Source organism: Tiliqua scincoides, chromosome 4, assembly GCF_035046505.1.
Source record: "Tiliqua scincoides isolate rTilSci1 chromosome 4, rTilSci1.hap2, whole genome shotgun sequence".
Lineage (NCBI taxonomy): Eukaryota > Metazoa > Chordata > Lepidosauria > Squamata > Scincidae > Tiliqua > Tiliqua scincoides.
In genome coordinates, this window is record NC_089824.1 from 165,010,082 (window position 1) to 165,026,588 (window position 16,507).

At 43.9% G+C, this 16,507-nt stretch overlaps 2 protein-coding genes across 7 annotated transcripts in view; one reads left to right on the forward strand and one right to left on the reverse strand.

The window, feature by feature from the left end:
• The first annotated feature begins 192 nt into the window (after positions 1-192).
• DPH2 (diphthamide biosynthesis 2) lies at positions 193-11,961 on the forward strand. Its single transcript, XM_066623005.1, has 7 exons — positions 193-275; positions 627-796; positions 1,007-1,119; positions 2,571-2,791; positions 7,143-7,787; positions 8,836-9,015; positions 9,438-11,961. The coding sequence occupies exons 2-7, from the start codon at positions 644-646 to the stop codon at positions 9,560-9,562; spliced, it is 1,437 nt and encodes a 478-aa protein (XP_066479102.1). The 5' UTR covers positions 193-275; positions 627-643; the 3' UTR covers positions 9,563-11,961.
• Positions 8,012-16,507, reverse strand: part of IPO13 (importin 13) — a 62,283-nt gene continuing 53,787 nt past the window's right edge. The window contains exon 20 of one of the 6 annotated variants that reach the window (XM_066623002.1): positions 8,012-8,210. In XM_066623002.1, the coding sequence (XP_066479099.1) occupies positions 8,144-8,210 (67 nt within the window). In that variant the 3' untranslated portion in view covers positions 8,012-8,143. Of the gene's footprint in view, positions 8,211-11,469; positions 16,444-16,507 lie in introns of those variants that run through there. The other 5 variants (XM_066623004.1, XM_066623003.1, XM_066623001.1 and 2 more) reach the window with 5 other exon arrangements.

The following is a 16,507-nucleotide window of genomic DNA, read 5'->3' on the forward strand; positions in this document are numbered from 1 at the left end:
TACCCAGAGGAACCCGGGCAGGCCGCCTCCCGTCTAGCCCCGCCTCGGAAGTAAAGAGTCATTGGCAAAGAGACGTCATTGGGTGGCCTTTGATCCCCGCCCCGGAAGTAAAGAGTGCAGGAGTGTCCATGTGTCTGGAGTTGGCTTGCTGTGGGTGGTGCGAGAGATTTTCCTTCTCAGGCTCTGGAAAGTGACAGCACCTCGTGCCCACCCAGCACCTAATACATGTCTACTCAGAAGTAAGCCCCATTATAGTCAAAGGAGCTTACTCCCAGGTAAGGGAAGGTAGGATTGCTGCCTTAGAGCCCATTCCTCTGTATGTCTACTCAGAAGTAATTCCCATTATACTCAATGGGACTTACTCCCAGGAAAGTGTGGATAGGATTGCAGCCTTACAACCCAATCCTCTGCATGTCTACTCAGAAGTAAGTCCCATTGTAGTCAATGGAGCTTACTCCCAGGTGAGGGAAGATAGGATTGCTGCCTTAGCTATTCTGGAGTTAGTGTTGTTTTACCGCTATGTATACAGTGTAGCGTTAAAGGTGGAAATTCAAGATTGTTCCCTTGAATCACACCAGACCTGCCAGCATTTGAATAGTGCAGTATATCACTCTTTCCTTTTGTAGTTTGGCTTTAGGTCACAATGGCAGCACCGTTCAGCAGTGACGGCGCTGAGGTGATGCAACAGACTGTGATTCCGGCAGGAGCAGGCACACGTCCTCCAGATGTCGGGATAGAAGCCTTCTATGAGTTGGAGAGAGCGGCTGCATTTGTATCTGAGAATGGCTTCACCAAGGTAAGAGCATTCCTTGAAGGTTCTGGGCATAGGTGCCGGTTCCGCCTCTGTAGCTGGAATGACGTATTTGTGTTAAGGAGTAAAGCTGTTGCTATAAGAACACAGCGTGTTATATTGTGAGCTCTGTGCTTGTGAGGTGGGGGGGGGAGAGAAGAGAACTGTGTTTATTTTTTCTATGCTGTTTACGGTAGTCTTGGACTCTTGCCCTAGGTTGCTCTTCAGTTTCCTGATGAACTTTTGTCAGATTCCGCAACGGTTGCTGCCAGGATGGAAGAAGCAACTTGTGCCAAAATGTACATTCTGGGGGACACATCATATGGCAGGTGCGGTTGCAGCGAAATATACAGTCTTTGCATTTCATTGTCTAGAGCAGTGGTTCTCACACATTTAGCACCGGGACCCACTTTTTAGAATGAAAATCTGTCAGGACTCACCAGAAGTGATGTCATGACCAGAAGTGACATCCTAAAGCAGGACCATTTTTGACAATCCCAGGCTGGAACCCTACCCACACTAACACAGGAGTAAGTCCCATTGACTATCATTGTTAAAAGTATATATATAGTAGCTTGTCAAAAAAACAGGTCTGTAACATTTCCCCAAATGCAGTCACATATCATGGTAGCATCAAGTCTAATATATTAAAAATAGAATATTGAAATGAATGGGGACCCACCTGAAATTGGCTTGCAACCCACCTAGTGGGTCCCGACCCAAAGTTTGAGAAACACTGTTCTAGAGCATTGTTTCTCAAACAGTGAGCCGGGACCCACAGGGTGGGTCCCCATTCACTTCAGTTAGTATTTTATTTTTAATAGACTTGATGCTACCATGGTATGTGACTACATTTGGGAAACTGTTACAGATCTGTAGGCAAATACAATGATAGTCAATGGGGCTTACTTCCAGGTAAGTGTGAATAGGATCGCAACCTTTGGGATGTTTGAGGAAATTTTTTTAAAATGGATCAGCAACTGCTTGGGAGAATTAGGAGAGTTCTTCATTATTTTAAATAAATGTATAAACTTGTTGTAAACTTTTAATTTACTTAATTAGATTTCTTTCATTTGTGCGGTGATAAAAAATTTTCTTCTTGATGATATAACTTCTGGCTATGATACCACTTCCAGGTTAATGACATCACTTCTGATGGGTCCTGACAGACTGTCACTCTAAAAAGTGGGTCCTGATGCTAAAAGGTTTGAGAACCATTGACCTAGAGCTTGTGTGAGCTCTCTTTCAGTCTCATCTTGTCTCTTACCTATCGCAATGGATAGAGCTGGGGTGGTGTCTCTTGCCTATCTCAGGACCCAATCCTATCCAATTTTCCAGTGCTGGTGTAGTTGTGCCCGTGGGATGTGTGCTGCATCCTGTGGTGGAGGAGCAGTCACTGGGGCCTTCTTAAGGTATGGGAACATGTGTTCCCTTCCCACAGGCCTGCTTTGTGGCTACACCAGAGCTGGAAAGTTGGATAGGATTGGGCCCTCAGTGGATAGAGCTGGGGTGGTGGTGGTACCTTTTAGCAGAAAATTAGGGCTTGGAAATCTTGAATCCTAGTTGCTTTCTCTTTCCTATCTCTTGGGTGTCACTAAGCATATAATCCCAAATACTGTCATTCTTGTGGTTCCTACTATTTTCAGGAGGCTGGGTCCAAGGGAAATGCAGTCCTTGTGTTTTTTTTCTCTTATTATCTTGCTGAAGGCTAGGGGTGGCAAATATTGGGTGAAAGTTGCCTTCAGAGTTCCCTAAGTAATTATGTTACTTTTTTTTTTAGTTGCTGTGTGGACGAGGTGGCAGCAGAACATGTGGGTGCTGAGGCTCTGGTGCACTACGGCCCAGCTTGCTTGAGCCCCTGTCGTAAACTGCCAGTACTACATGTGTTTGGCCAACAGCAGCTGGATGTGATGCGTTGTGCAGAGGCCTTCCAGGAATTGTACCCTGACCTCCAAGCTCACGTGGTTGTGCTCAGTGATGTGGCCTATTCTCATGCCATAGGTGAGACCAGGTGGATTGCAATGTGGAATCTAAGCATAAACACATTCCAGAGTACCATAAGTGGGGAGTGGACATGCAAGAAGTCAGTCAAGTTGGGAAAATATTATGGTGGTTTCATTGGGCATACTAATCCCAAACCACACCTTTTTCTAATGGTACATTTCTGTCTTCAAAACTTTCCCAGTTTCTTTTAATCCAAGTCTAGAGCCTCTGCTACTCCCAGGTTTGGGTTAACCAGAAAGAACTTCCAGATGAGTGTATGAATCCCTCCCCCCCCACCACTGCCATTTATCACCAGGAATGGTAGCTTTTCTGTTCTTTTCACAAGGACAGATTGTTCATCTGTAACTGTAATTCTTTGAAGAGTTTTGTGTATGCAGAGAGCCTAACTTGGAAACTTTTAGAGCTTGGTTGAGCTTTCTGCTCTGCCCTTGAGTGGGGAGTTCCTTTGCATATGCATCAAAGGTGGGAATAACCTCTGAAGAATTTCTCTGGAAGACTCCACCAGTGCAGGAAGTGCAGGTCTAGATCTAAAACGTTCAGCTTCTGGTATGGACAATGTACTCAGTTTTGGAGTGGATAGAAACCATTGTTGTAACAGCCTCATGTGGAAGAAGGCAAAGCTGATAGCTGCTGAGGTTGATGCCATGTGGCCCAGAAATCATGGGATCTGATACAGCAGTGTGTGTATGCAAGTTTGGAAAGTCCAAGATGAGAGATCTGATGGCTTGGCCATTTGGTACCAAAACATAGACACAACAGTGAGCAAAATGCAACAGGGGTTCTAGTAACTATATGGACTGTGCAAGTCCCAGCTACAATTACTTGTGGTTAATGTTCAAGTCCTAAGATGTTACAAGGGCTAGATTGTTCTTGCTTGAATTCTGCTGCTATCAGCCAATCATCCAGGTATGGAAATTCATGATTGTATGATGCCAGAAGAATGCTGTAACTATAACCATAGGTTTAATGAACACCATTGGTGACATGAAGATGTTGAAGGGAATCATCTGGTGTTGATAGCGTTTGATACTAATGGTACATCTTAAATAGTTCTGATGTTGAAGATGTATCATGATGAGTAGGAGTTTTTTATGACTATTGCTGGAAACCCAGCACCTTGGAAGAGTAGTATCTCAGTGATGACATGCTCTGAGCCCTGTGCAGATATAGGGAGGCTAGCAGAGGGGGCTGCAAGCCATCTGGACCCTCCAGGTGGTCAGTGTGACCCCCCCAAGGTAAGCAAAAATAAACCCCTGGGTAACCATGGTCAATGCAGCACTTTCGGGGCACTTATTCCCGGGTCACTTCTCTTAAGGGAGAATGACCCATTTCCAGTTCTCTGATGGGTCGCAACCCACCAGTTTGGGATCCACTGGTCTCTATTAAAGGAGCTAAATATGGAAATTGTAGCTCACTGTCAAAGTTTGAAGTCATTTGTAATATGAGAGATTGACAGTTTTGAATAGTCCACATCAAGGAAGTTCAGTATGGAGACTGTAGCTTAGAATGGAGGATGAGATTGCTTGTGAATCAAGAGCTAGGTATTAAAGCAATGGCAGTTATCAAAATGTTGAAATTGTTTATCCTGGAGAAGCTAGGTATGGACACTGTAGTACAGTATCAAAGCCTAGTCTGTTTGAAACATGTAATATAAACACTGAAGAATGCCCTGGGTACCAGGGTTTTGAGTTACCCATATCAAGAAGGCTCTGTGTGGAAATCATTGCTTTGTTTTTGACCTACCTTTGTGTAGCTAGCTAACTGCCACGCTGTTGAATTGACCATCATGAAAAGAACCAGGCACATAACTAGAAATGCCATTGCTGATACCTGCAATTGGTGTGGGAAGCTGAGATAAGCACTTTGTTGTGTAGAATATAAGAGGCTTGGTCAGGGACGAAGTCTGGGTTGGAACTGATCCCTCAGGGAGTGAGATCTGTTAGGGAGGCCTGAGGCTTTTTCTGATTAAGTCATGACAGGTAGAAGTTGATTGACAGCTCATACAGTATGAGAGCCAGAATTCCTTTTGGGAATGAATCTCTTGAAATAGTTCTGATGCAGAAAAGCTTCTGCCTGTTTGGTCCAGGAATTCATTCTACCCTCATGCACCTGGATACTGTCACCCCTCTCAGAATGGAGCCTGCTTTGACAGCCTAGACAAGGAAGACTCATGCCCACACCTCAACTTGATGCTTTCTTCATGAGCCTGGATGCCAGAGTCCCTCTCAAGTCAGTTTAACAATTTCATTTCAGAAGATTTTTGGCTCTCCATATCTCAACTTCCTAGATAAAAGTATTGTGAGGTTAAAACACATTTATCTCTTTCCTTATCCTTCTAGTGACTTGGTTGTTTAATACAAGAAAGCTAGTAATGGTGGTGGAAAAAGAGGTGAAACCTCAAATCTGGGTGAATTGTGGGGGAAAGAGGTGAGGTCTGATTCCCAGGGAAAGCAAATGCTTTTTTGATGTGAGCTCCTGCAAGATAGTCATGTCTGTTGGTGTAGGGAGAGAGGAGTTTAATCCCAAAGCAGAGACGCTCTCTTCTTTGTCTTCTTTTTGTTTTAAAAAAGAGCAAGTATGGATAGTAAGAGACAAAATAAGTTTGAAAACCAAAGTAAAAGTGTCTACTTTGAAATTACAAGGGAGAAAAAGATAAAAGTGATCTTTTCACTAGGCTGTTGAGCTGGTGGTCAAAAAAGAACTGAGACTGGACCTTGTTTCTGCCCTGGAATTGTAGGACTTGCACAAGGTTTTCTCAACTGAGGGCAGAGACAGAATGCTCAGTGAAGACCTAGAAGTTTCTGAGGTCAACACTGTATTTGCACAGAACTCTACTACATGTGATTGCACAGATATCATGAAGAATATTTCTTACAGCAAAGTTAATAGCATCACATGCCGGTAGTAGAAGACAAAAGCATATTTCATTGTTTTGTACTTTTGAATTAGTTTAAGACAGTAAGCTCTAGTTTCTTCTACCAGTTCAGCTTTGGGAACTCATGAAACTGGTCTACTGTATATTTTGAGTAATGAGGAAATGCTGGGTTGGGTGGTCCTACAGTCTAAGTCTGATGTATTCAATCTGTGCGTTGGGCCTCCCTAGTGAGGCCAGGCCAGGCATCTTGGGGAGAGAGGTGGCCATAGCTGCTCTGCTCTGCTGCAGGTGCTGCCTCCTGCTGCTTTTCTGAGGCTGAGAACGAGGTGGGTAGGGCAGCGTGAGGCTGGGAGGGCATGTGAAACATGGTGGGGGGAGGTGGGAGAGAAGGCTGGCTGGGCAACTCAGAGGTGCTGCATCTTATCAGCACAGGGATATTCCTGGCAGGCTTCAAACTGGGAGAGAAGCCTGACCTAGAGAGAGCAGTGCAGCACTGTCCTCTGCTTGGGAAAGAGGGGGCCAGCCTGCTCTTGGGGGGGTGTCCAAATGCCACAGCCTGCATCCCTCTGTCTTGCCTAGGGGAAATAGGGGTGGCATCTGCGTGTTGGGGTGTAGGTGTGTGTGAGCATGCCCCCATCTACTTTGGGGGTGAGTTGTAATCTTGCTGGGTGTGTCTGCAATCCTATCCACACTTTCCTGGGAGTAAGCCCCATTGAGTCAAATGGGACTTACATCTGAGTAGACCTACATTGGCTTGGGGTCTGTCAGCTTAACCAAGGATCTTCACCTTTCTCTTTTTCCTCCCTCTTCAAAAAAAGAAAAAAAAGCCACTCTTGATAGCTTAATCTCCAAAAATTGATTAAAAATAAAAATACCCATTCCTTTTCAACCACCCCCCTTTTCCCTCCTGCCTCCTTTGGGAGGGGGGGGTCACTTCCCATGTTAGCTGCTATTATAAGACAAAAGGCACAACCCTAGCTAGCTCTACTCAGAAGTAAGTCCTATTGTGTTCAATGGGACGTACTCCCAGGAAAGTGAGGTTAGGATTGCAGCCAAACAGTCTCTGGGTCTCAGTTTGCAATTAGCAGATACACCCAAAACAAAGTCTTCCCCTCCCCCAGCAAATTCATCACTTTCCCCCCTCCCTTTCCAAAACCCTCCAAGTGGGCTGCTAACAAAATCAGGGCACAATCCTGACCAGGTCTACTCAGAAGTAAGTCCTATTTTGTTCAATGGGGCTTACTCTCAGGTAAGTGTGTTCAGGATTGCAGTCTCAGTGCTGGCAGCTTTTTGTTTCTAGTGTATAATTATAACACCTTCATCCCCTTTTTGGGGGTAACTGAGGTGAGGTGTTGTAATGGGGAGCCGTGGCCATTGGCCACAAGGATCAGGGAGCCACGGGCTGGAAAAGTTCGAGAACCACTGGTCTAAGTGGTTGAACATGCATTACTTTTCACTGTTTCTTCTCCTTAGATAACCTGGCCTCTCAGCTGCAGCCTACTTACCCCAATGTGGTTTTCTCCCAGTTGGCTAGCAAAGAATCTCTTGACTTGGCCCAGCCAATTTGTGGGTTGGTGCAGCAGTTTGGGCGACGCTTTGAAGTGGATGAACAACATGGTCTTGACAATTACACTATGTTCTATGTGGGTGGTGAAGGTCCAGAGCTCACAAACTTCATGCTGAGCTGGAACCAGTGCTCCTTCAGCTCCTTTGATCCCAAGACAGGAGAAGGACGGTGGGAAACACTGGATGTGAACCGGACCCTGCGACGGCGCCTTTATCTAGTTGAGCGGGCACGGGATGCCCAAGTGGTGGGCCTTGTGGTGGGCACTCTTGGTGTAGCAGATTACTTGTCTGTGTTGGAGCACCTGCAAGGAATCATTCACCGAGCAGGAAAACGTGCCTATACTCTAGCTGTGGGTAAACCCAACCCTGCAAAGCTGGCAAACTTTCTAGAAGTGGACATTTTTGTGTTGGTGGCCTGCCCTCAGAACTCTTTGCTTGACTCTACTGACTTCTATCGGCCCCTGGTCACACCCTATGAGATGGAGATGGCATGCAATCCAGCACGGGCCTGGACGGGCAGCTACATCACTGATTTCCGTCATCTACTGCCAGGTAATGCTAGGATCATTCTGGGGAAGTGTGTGTGGGCAGCTGACAGTGAACTGTGATACTTACACATCTCTTGCAGAGAGATCTTTCACAGCAGACCTTGAAGTCTTTTGATCATTGGAAATCCTGTTTGGTTGCACATTCTAAGTTTCTTTCTGCAGCCATAAGGGTTTGAAACTTGCTTTATTGTAAGAAAAACAAGTACTCAAGAACATAAATTGTGGTTTCAGACTTAGCTTAGTGGGAATCCATGTGCTTGACATGCAGAAGGTTCCAGGTCTGGTGACTCCAGGTAGGGCTGAAAAGATTTATGTCTGAAAGTCTGGAGAGCCTCTGTCAGGCAGTTTAGACATGTTGAGCTAGATCAGGGGTCTCCAAACTTTTTGGTCAGAGGGCCGCATCAAATATCTGGCATGATGTTGAGGACTGAAAAAAATATTTTAAATATAAAATTTAAATAAATAAATTAGAGATGGAAGTTAGATTAGTGAATAAATGAATGAATGGGCTCATTCATTAAACTTTCTGGCACTCAGAACACCCTATAGACACAATCAGAGCACAGTTCTGGTCATATTCAGTTGAGTGGTTTGGGCCAGAGGCTTTCAGGGGACAAGAGGTTGGCCGTGGGCCGGAAAGAGGCTTGCTGTGGGCCGCATCTGGCCCCTGGGCTAGATGGACTAGTAGTCTCACTTAGTAGAAGGCAATCTAATTCCTGTGGAGTCTCTCTCCAATGACTTATGAAATCTGTGCAGTTCTGCTCGTATTTTTGGCCTGGCCCATGTAGTCTGCTGGAGCAACAGTTGCTAGAATGCCCTGCTGCTGCCATCCATGTCTTTCTCTCTCTCACACACACCTTCTTAAAAAAAAAATGGAGTATATAGTCAGCTACTAGGCTATCTCTACCTGTCATCTGAAGTGGTATGTTTGTTTATTTACTAAATTTCTACTCTGCTTTATCTCCCCAAATGTCATTCAAAGCAGCTCCAGGAAGAGTTGTATCATGTGCTACTTCTTGATGAATGAGTCAACTCTTTCTTTATGTCTGCAGGAGCACGTGAGCACGTCCCCTTTCCAACCAGAGTCTCAGAAGCTGAACATGAACCAGATATTTCTTTAATCACTGGGGAGATGCGTGCAACTCGTCTTTACAGTGCACCAGAGTCAACCTCGAGCAGTTCTGTGACTTGCCGCAGTCACAGTCAAACTGTAGCCCAAATCAGCCCAGCAGGTATGTGCTCCACGAACTGGAAAAATCTGGCAAGTATTCAGATAATTCTGCTAAGACTTCCCCACATAGTGATAAATCTTCTCACATATATGACAAGGCACTTTCTTCTCACTAATGGTTGCTATTCTAAGGACATGGGAAAAAGCTATTTGAAGCCCATTTTGTAATGAGGGATTCAGATATTTGTGGTTAGTGTGATGGTTGCAGCCTGTCAGTGAATAGCATAGTTACCTGAATCTGTTCAGAGTTCCTTGTAGGTGACCTCTGGGAGGAGGGACTGAATGATATTCATAGCCACTACAGATCTCTCGTCAATAATACAAACCATGCTGTGAGCTCCCTTCCCTTTGGAAAATGTGTCTGGGTTCCAGACTGGGGAATAGTGCCTGCTATGGTGATCGCTCATTTGTTCTGTCTTTTAGCCTCATTCTTGGAGTCACGCAGTTGGAAGGGACTGGAAAAGCAGCTGGGCCAGACAACAGTTAAAAAAGCTGTGGTCGGACGGCGAGGGATTGCCATTGCCTATGAAGATGAGCCCTGTGGATGATGTGAAGTCAAATTATAAAAAACAGTGAGGCAGATAAGAACATGGTGCCTTTGCTTGTTGGAACTAGCTGGGACAGCTAGTCTTGGCTTTTAGTGCCCTGAGCTGAAAGCTGTTTACTTGGCCGCCCCATCTGCCTATCTGAACCACACATGTCTGGCAGGGATCTAGTGCCTGACCATGCTCTGCCCCAATACCTTCCTCACCCAATGAACATATTGGTGCAGAAAGATATAAAATGTACTTCTATGATACATGGGTGCTCTAAGCCCCTGTCTGCATTATTGAAAATGTGGTCTTTTGGCTAGCTCTCAGTGCCTGTGGCATTCAGTTAAACTGTTCTCTTTTCTGTGCCATCATCTGCACCACTGTAGTCTGATATACATAAAGCTGCAACTCATAATTTGGGGCAAGAGTGGTAGGCCCCAAGCTGGGTGAGGAGGTACATGACATTATACCTGCAGGGTCGTAGGGACCCAGCTTGGAGTGTAGCCTTAGATGGTGCAGAAAAACCAATTGCAGATGATTGTCTGAGGATGCTTAGGCAACTTTGTTGTTTCATTGTTTCAGTATGAGCTATCCTGATCTTGTGAGTTTTGCTAAACTCAGCAGCAGCAGTAGATTAGAATAAGCAACATTCTGAACAGCATCATGAGCTGCTGGCCCAGCCCTTCTTCTTAGACCAGAGAAAGATTGTGCTTGTACATTGAGACATAGGTAGAGATAGACAAATGTGCCACCTTGTTCATGAGAGAGCATTTCACAACAGAAACCCTACCATTCCTTAGGTCCTAATGGTATTCCTGTGCATGTGCAGGAACAGCCAACAGTGACTGCTGGTAACCTGGCAGCAGGAGAGAGGGGCAAGCACCCTTATAATTGGGGACCTTAAGTTTGCCGGGACAGTGGGAAGCAGTGCTACTGCCAAGATGGACAGGCACAACTACAGATGTGAATATAAGACTACAGCCTCTGCTCTCAAAAGCACATAGGAAAACTGAGACAGAGATTGGGATCAATGTCCAAAGGGCATATATATAAGACACATACCTGCCTAGCTGTAATATACAAATCAGGTACAAAAGGAGCTTAAAAGAAGAAATGCAGAAGAAAAAGACACTTGCAAGGGGAGTTTCTGTCTTTCAAATTTGTGTCTTGTGCATGAGCAGTAAATGGTGACAGCAGTCTAGCAGTGGGTTCTTTATGGAATTTAACTCTTAACTGTTACCTTCATCTGTGACTTCGGTTGGCAAGATCCTGGCTTTGAGAAATCTCTGAACAGGAATGAGTATGAGACAGGAGCAATACAGGTTACTGAATAAACATTTTGAAATGTAACATAAGATTTGCTTATATTTCATATTTTTCTAACAATTTGGCTTCTCTTGCCCCAGTCTAGCAAGGGCAAGGGGTCATTTTAGTAGGAATAAAAGCAAATCAGAGGTGTGAAGACCCCACTAAAGTTTGAAAGCCATCACAAACTGTGGGAAATGGAAACTTTCACAGCAAAGGCTGTCTTAATAGGCACAGAAATACTGGGAGTAGTCTTGCTACCATTGTCATACCAGGATTTGCCCACCAAGGGTGAACTAGGACTTGGTCACCCACATTTGAAATACAGAACAGACCTTTCTATCTCCATTTTCTACTGACAGTCAACTAGGACCAAGGCTGTTTTTGGAAACAAATCAGGCAGATACATATCCCTGATCACTTTCTGTCAAACTCTCTGATTCGGTAGGAAAGAAGAAGCTTGGTTCTGACTGAATCCTGGGTTGGTATGCCTCTTTCTGATATTAGCAAAGAGTTTGAAAGATGGTTCCAATAGTGACTGGAGTTTTGTAAAGTGTCTCAATTGAGAGCAACAGGTTCAAACAGAAGACCAGACTTCACATAATGTAAGATACATAGCTTGGACCCATTCTCCCCCCCCCCAAAAAAAAATCATTTGTGGGGCAGCCTGATCCAGATCTCATCCCTGCAGCAGCTACCATAAAAGAAAAACATACAAGAGCCAAACTAGGCATTGCATGTAGTTTGTCCCTTAGCATCTCAAAGGAAGTTTTGTAGATGGTTTTTAAATTTAAATTGCACTGTCCCTACTAGTCCTTAAATGCACGGGTAGCCTTTGTGCCCACCTTGATGTTATACACCTTGAGTTTAAGTACAATTTTACTGTACTTTGAAGTTAATGAAAGTGAGAAAAGGGGGTAGGTGCTTTTGAGATTGCTTTCCTAATTGCAGGCTAGGAGATAAGTACCCAGCTTTTCCAGTTCAGGAGCATAAGCCAATGCCACAGTCACAGATACATACCGCCAGCTAAGCTTAAGGAACAATAGTTATTGCTACGAACCAGCCAACAAATACAAGAGAGTTACCAGAGCCTAACAGAGAGGGAAAATGCAGCATAGTCATTACCATGTTGTATAGTCACCTGTCATCCAATCAAGAGGCAACAGCATGAGCTACAGAATGCAAGCACCAGCTATGGGAGAGAGCTTGATTGATACACAGCTACATATATGTTCAAGTAAGGCAAGACATTGTTGGTCTCCTATAAAGCAAGCAAAGCCATTTTTTAAAACAACATTTGTCTTTGAGGTCAATTAGCATCTCATCATTTGACTCAGACTTGCTCTCTTGAGGAACAGAGAATGGCTGTCTCAGAAGGTATTGCTGCTGCAAACTCAACCAACATTAGTCAGCTGTTGGGTATTCAACATCCTAATCCCATCACATCTGATTTCACTTATCCAGATTCAGGAAAAATGATCTAGGAGTTCTTAAAGAGCAATTGCCATAGAACAACATAGTAGTATAGTGTTTCTCAATGTTTGTCCTCCACCATACCACTTCACATGATCCACCTATTCAAAGTAACAGGCAATGACATCATTGCCAATGACTTTTGGGTTGGGAGGCCAAATGTGATGTGACAAACACAAGTAAGAGGCTCAGGGAGGATGGGAAGGCCTTTTCAAATGCAGAAAAGCATGCTTTGGAGCCTCTAACCACTGTTTGTTCTGTTGCGTTCCTGCTTGGCAACAGGTATCAGGGGTCTCATGAGTATCACCTAACACCACATCAAGTACTTCTGGTGGTACCCATACCACTGGTTGAGAAACGGGGTAGTAGTAAGCTTTGTGATCTTTGTTACAACTATAGTGTACTGAGCCGCTGGCCATCTGTAGCAGTGCATATGGGTTTTAAAAAATCTATTTAGTAAGCAGTAATTTTGTTTTTAACTTGTAAAACAGAAGCTATTTATACACATTTTATTGAATCAATTCAAGTGAACTGGTTAGTTGTAAGTGTGTCAACAATGCATCTGACTGCATGTGTTAGGCTTGCAGTCTTAAACACACGACTGCATAAACTCCATTGAGCTTAATTGAACCTAGTTCTAAATAAACATGTTTGAACTGTTAACCTTCAGTGGCAAATTTCAGAGTTCCGTAATAAAATTATGATGCTTTTGTGCTTTATTAGTGTGGTGTATGCACCACTTTATTCAAAAGAAAGAGCATGTAAATTTTAAAGTGCTGTCTAGGCTGTAGCATAGGAAGAAAGGAAGTGAGCCTTGGGCTCAACTACTGAGCTTGCCAGCATCTGTCAGTTTCAGTGACATCGTGTGACTCAGAGCAGACTTGCTGCTGCCATATAAGGAGAGACGCAAAATGAGACCTGTTAATATCCTCAACGACCTGGTCTCTCATCTATCAGTTAAAGGCTGCTTGGAGTGACTGAAAACTGGTGGTATGGCATGTTGTATACATCATCTTCTGGTAGATGATCCATCCATCATCAATCCATGGTAGATTTGGCTGCTTAATTCAATCAGTTTGTGAAATCCATCTTGTGTCTCCATTAACACCTGGATCCTAGTGTCCCCCACTCAGGGTAGCAAGATCTAGAATCTAAGAGGGTTTTTATACTTGTAGGTATTGCATAGAAGAGAATTTCAGCAGGTAAGGCATTTCATAGCATAGTATTGTACCTGCTGGAATTTTCCCTTCTATGCATTTAACTTTATAATTTTATTCAGTTCTGATATTCTTAAATAACAAATACAACTTATGGAGGTCATTGGAAGATGGTAAAGAGACTAGGGAAGATAGGGAAAGGGAGGGATCAAGCTAGGATAGATATTGTCTATTCCAGTTAGAAACAAAATTAAAATCAATTATAGACATTTGTGTAGGTTTCTCATCTGTTGTCTGATATGCTGCCTTCCAAACATTGGTCACTGGTGTTAAAACTCTTCACCACTGGTGCAAATAGGGAGGGGTTCCATCTTTCCAAGGGCAAAAAGATCAGTCTTGTAGCAATAAGCAGTGCATAAAGAAGCCATTTTGACATCTATCAGCGGCACCCTATGCTATTGGTATATAGTTCAATAAAACATTCATATCTGTAATCCTCATGTTCCAACACTACATTAATCCAAATGCACACCAAAAAGCAGCTGTTGCTGGGCAATTTTACATCATGCATACCCTTATATGTAATACTTATTGAAGTCTTTCTGTTCTGGCTTTCCAGAGCAGATGCCTCCAGTTTCCTACACCCTCTTCCTCTTATATAATGTTACCACTACAACTTCCTCAGTGCATCACTGTTGAGATAATATGGTGGAAGAGGTACCTCCTGAGGAGACAACAATATATTAAAATAGGAAGGGGTTGTATGCCAGATAAGCCCAGTTGCGCCCTACATGAGGACACATGAGCTTCCACTTGCTCGCTCATTTGTGATGGTCCTTTGATCACAGCTGCTCCAACCACAACAAATCCCATAAAGCTTTTATCGTCCTGCCTGTGTTCCTTGGGGAACAGCAACAGTATTACCATCTTCACCAATGGTTATTTGAGGTGCATCTGGAGGAAGGAAAAACCCCACCAAAGATAATTTCACCACTCAGTATCCAGTCAATATTTGGCATTCAGTTAAATATACCAACCAAAAAAAGGCAGAAGCTTATTTAAAACGAGTCAGTTGAATTGAGTGACGGAATATTGGAACAAAAATGCAAATACAATTGCAGCCTACACTTGACTTCTAGGCTTACAATGTAGTAGTTGCCCACCTTCTATGTTAGAGGTGCCAAAACTGTGCCTATTTTAGATGAAGATGCTAGGGCTGCTCCCAAATCACTGCTTCTATTTCAAAATTTTAGCCATCCCTAGTTTAGCAGTTCAATCCCTTTGTTTTATCTTTGGCTAGGTTGGTAGATGACTTTTCCAGTATAGTTTCCCCTGCTCCATATTATTATATTTCCATCTCTCCTAAAGGCAGAGATAGAACTGTCTTCAGATATACAAACTCTTACGAGCATGGGGGTGAAGGATAAAATCTGGGCACAGTGTTAATTTTCCTATTACTTAAGAGTTTGGGGTTGTAGACATAAGGGTCCCCAAGGTACAATAAAAAGGCATCAACTGCACTTCACTTCCATGTTCTCTTTAGTCAACCAGGCATTCCTACTTATCTAGATATAAATATGAGGAGGATGGTAAGAGCATAATCCAGATCAAGGACCAATGTGAAACTTGCTTCCCATGCTCCAGGAGCAGCAGAGACATCAAGCTAATCACTTTTCTTGATAGATGCATAGATAGTGTCACTCTCACCCAAAGGACTTCCTGGTAATTCCCTAGTGATATGAAGTACCAATTGCTGAACATAATTCTTCTCTTCTACTTTCTCCCTTTGATTTGTCAGTGTTGTTGGATATGGTGCCCTCATATTTGCACTAAGAGCTGTAGGTTGCTTGAGAACATGATGCTGCTTCTCCCCTTGGAACTCAGTCTCTGGAAATATGGATGTTTGCAAACCTTTAGGAAAAAGCATTTGTCTTGACTGCTGGGCACAATATTCTTCTGACCGCACAAACACCATTTGAGGGTCTGAAGGCAGAATGCATAAGAGGTTTCAAAACGGCATCCTGTACTGGAGCCAAGGCATGGAAAATGACGGGTGTGGGGCTTTTTCTGTAGTAAGTAACATGCTCACACTGTGGGTGAGTACACAGAACAGCAAGAGAACATAAAACGGCATAGCAATGCTCCTTTAGTTTCCTAAACTCAGCACCAATCATGTCTTCCCAACCCAGGTGCAACTATGCAGAGAAGACATCGCTGTAGAGTCATTCAGGGCAGTCTCTCTCAGAGGGCAGTAGAAATTGCATTAGGGGCCAAAACTGCTTTTGCCTCTTCCTCTTGTTCCATTATTTGAGAACAGAATATTGATAACATAGCCCTATTTATGGCCCAATTAGTCTAAGGCAGACAGAACTAGAATGACCAACACCACCAAATAGGGTGCAACAGCTTCTACCCTCCCCATACCTTCAGGAAGCCATGTTTCTCATCCCACCCAACCCCATTCATCAATAACCACAGCTTAGAAATAGCCTTAATATAATTCAAGAGTGCAGGGCCTTTCACTTCAGTCAGACACACAAGCTGCCTCATGCAAGGCAAGGGCAGACTCTTTAGGGACAGACAATACCACAGATATGTCTATAGAAGTGTGCCAGGGAGGTAAGGGGCAATAATTGCACCAGTTCAGCAGGGGAGCTCCAGCCTGCACTCCTGCAAGTCCTTGCAGCCTGCTACCTCTGAACATGCGGTAGGGATGGAAAAAACAGCCCATTCTTGAAAGGAGCAGCATATGCAGGTTAGTTGTTGAATTACAGTCCTATGACCCGATTCAGTAGCAGCGTAGGGCAGTGGCAGGTGCCAGCAGATCTGTTCATGCTCCAGTTTCTTGCTAAACTGGCCTTTCAGTAGTCAGCTGTGTATTCAGTGCCATGCAGTCCCCGACACAAAAGTGTGAAATCCTTGACCATCTCCTTCACACGTCGTTTGTTCACACGCTCTCTGCTAACACAGAGAAAGGATGGTGAAAGACTGACATGCAAGAATGGCAAGTGGTGAATTGTGAGGA

Coding starts and splice junctions, on each gene's coding strand:
- DPH2 (XM_066623005.1), top strand. CDS start 644: ATGGCAGCACCGTTCAGCAGTGACGGCGCTGAGGTGATGCAACAGACT. Junction 1,120..2,570: donor GGGGACACATCATATGGCAG/GTGCGGTTGCAG, acceptor TTTTTTTTTTAG/TTGCTGTGTGGACGAGGTGG. Junction 2,792..7,142: donor GGCCTATTCTCATGCCATAG/GTGAGACCAGGT, acceptor TCTTCTCCTTAG/ATAACCTGGCCTCTCAGCTG.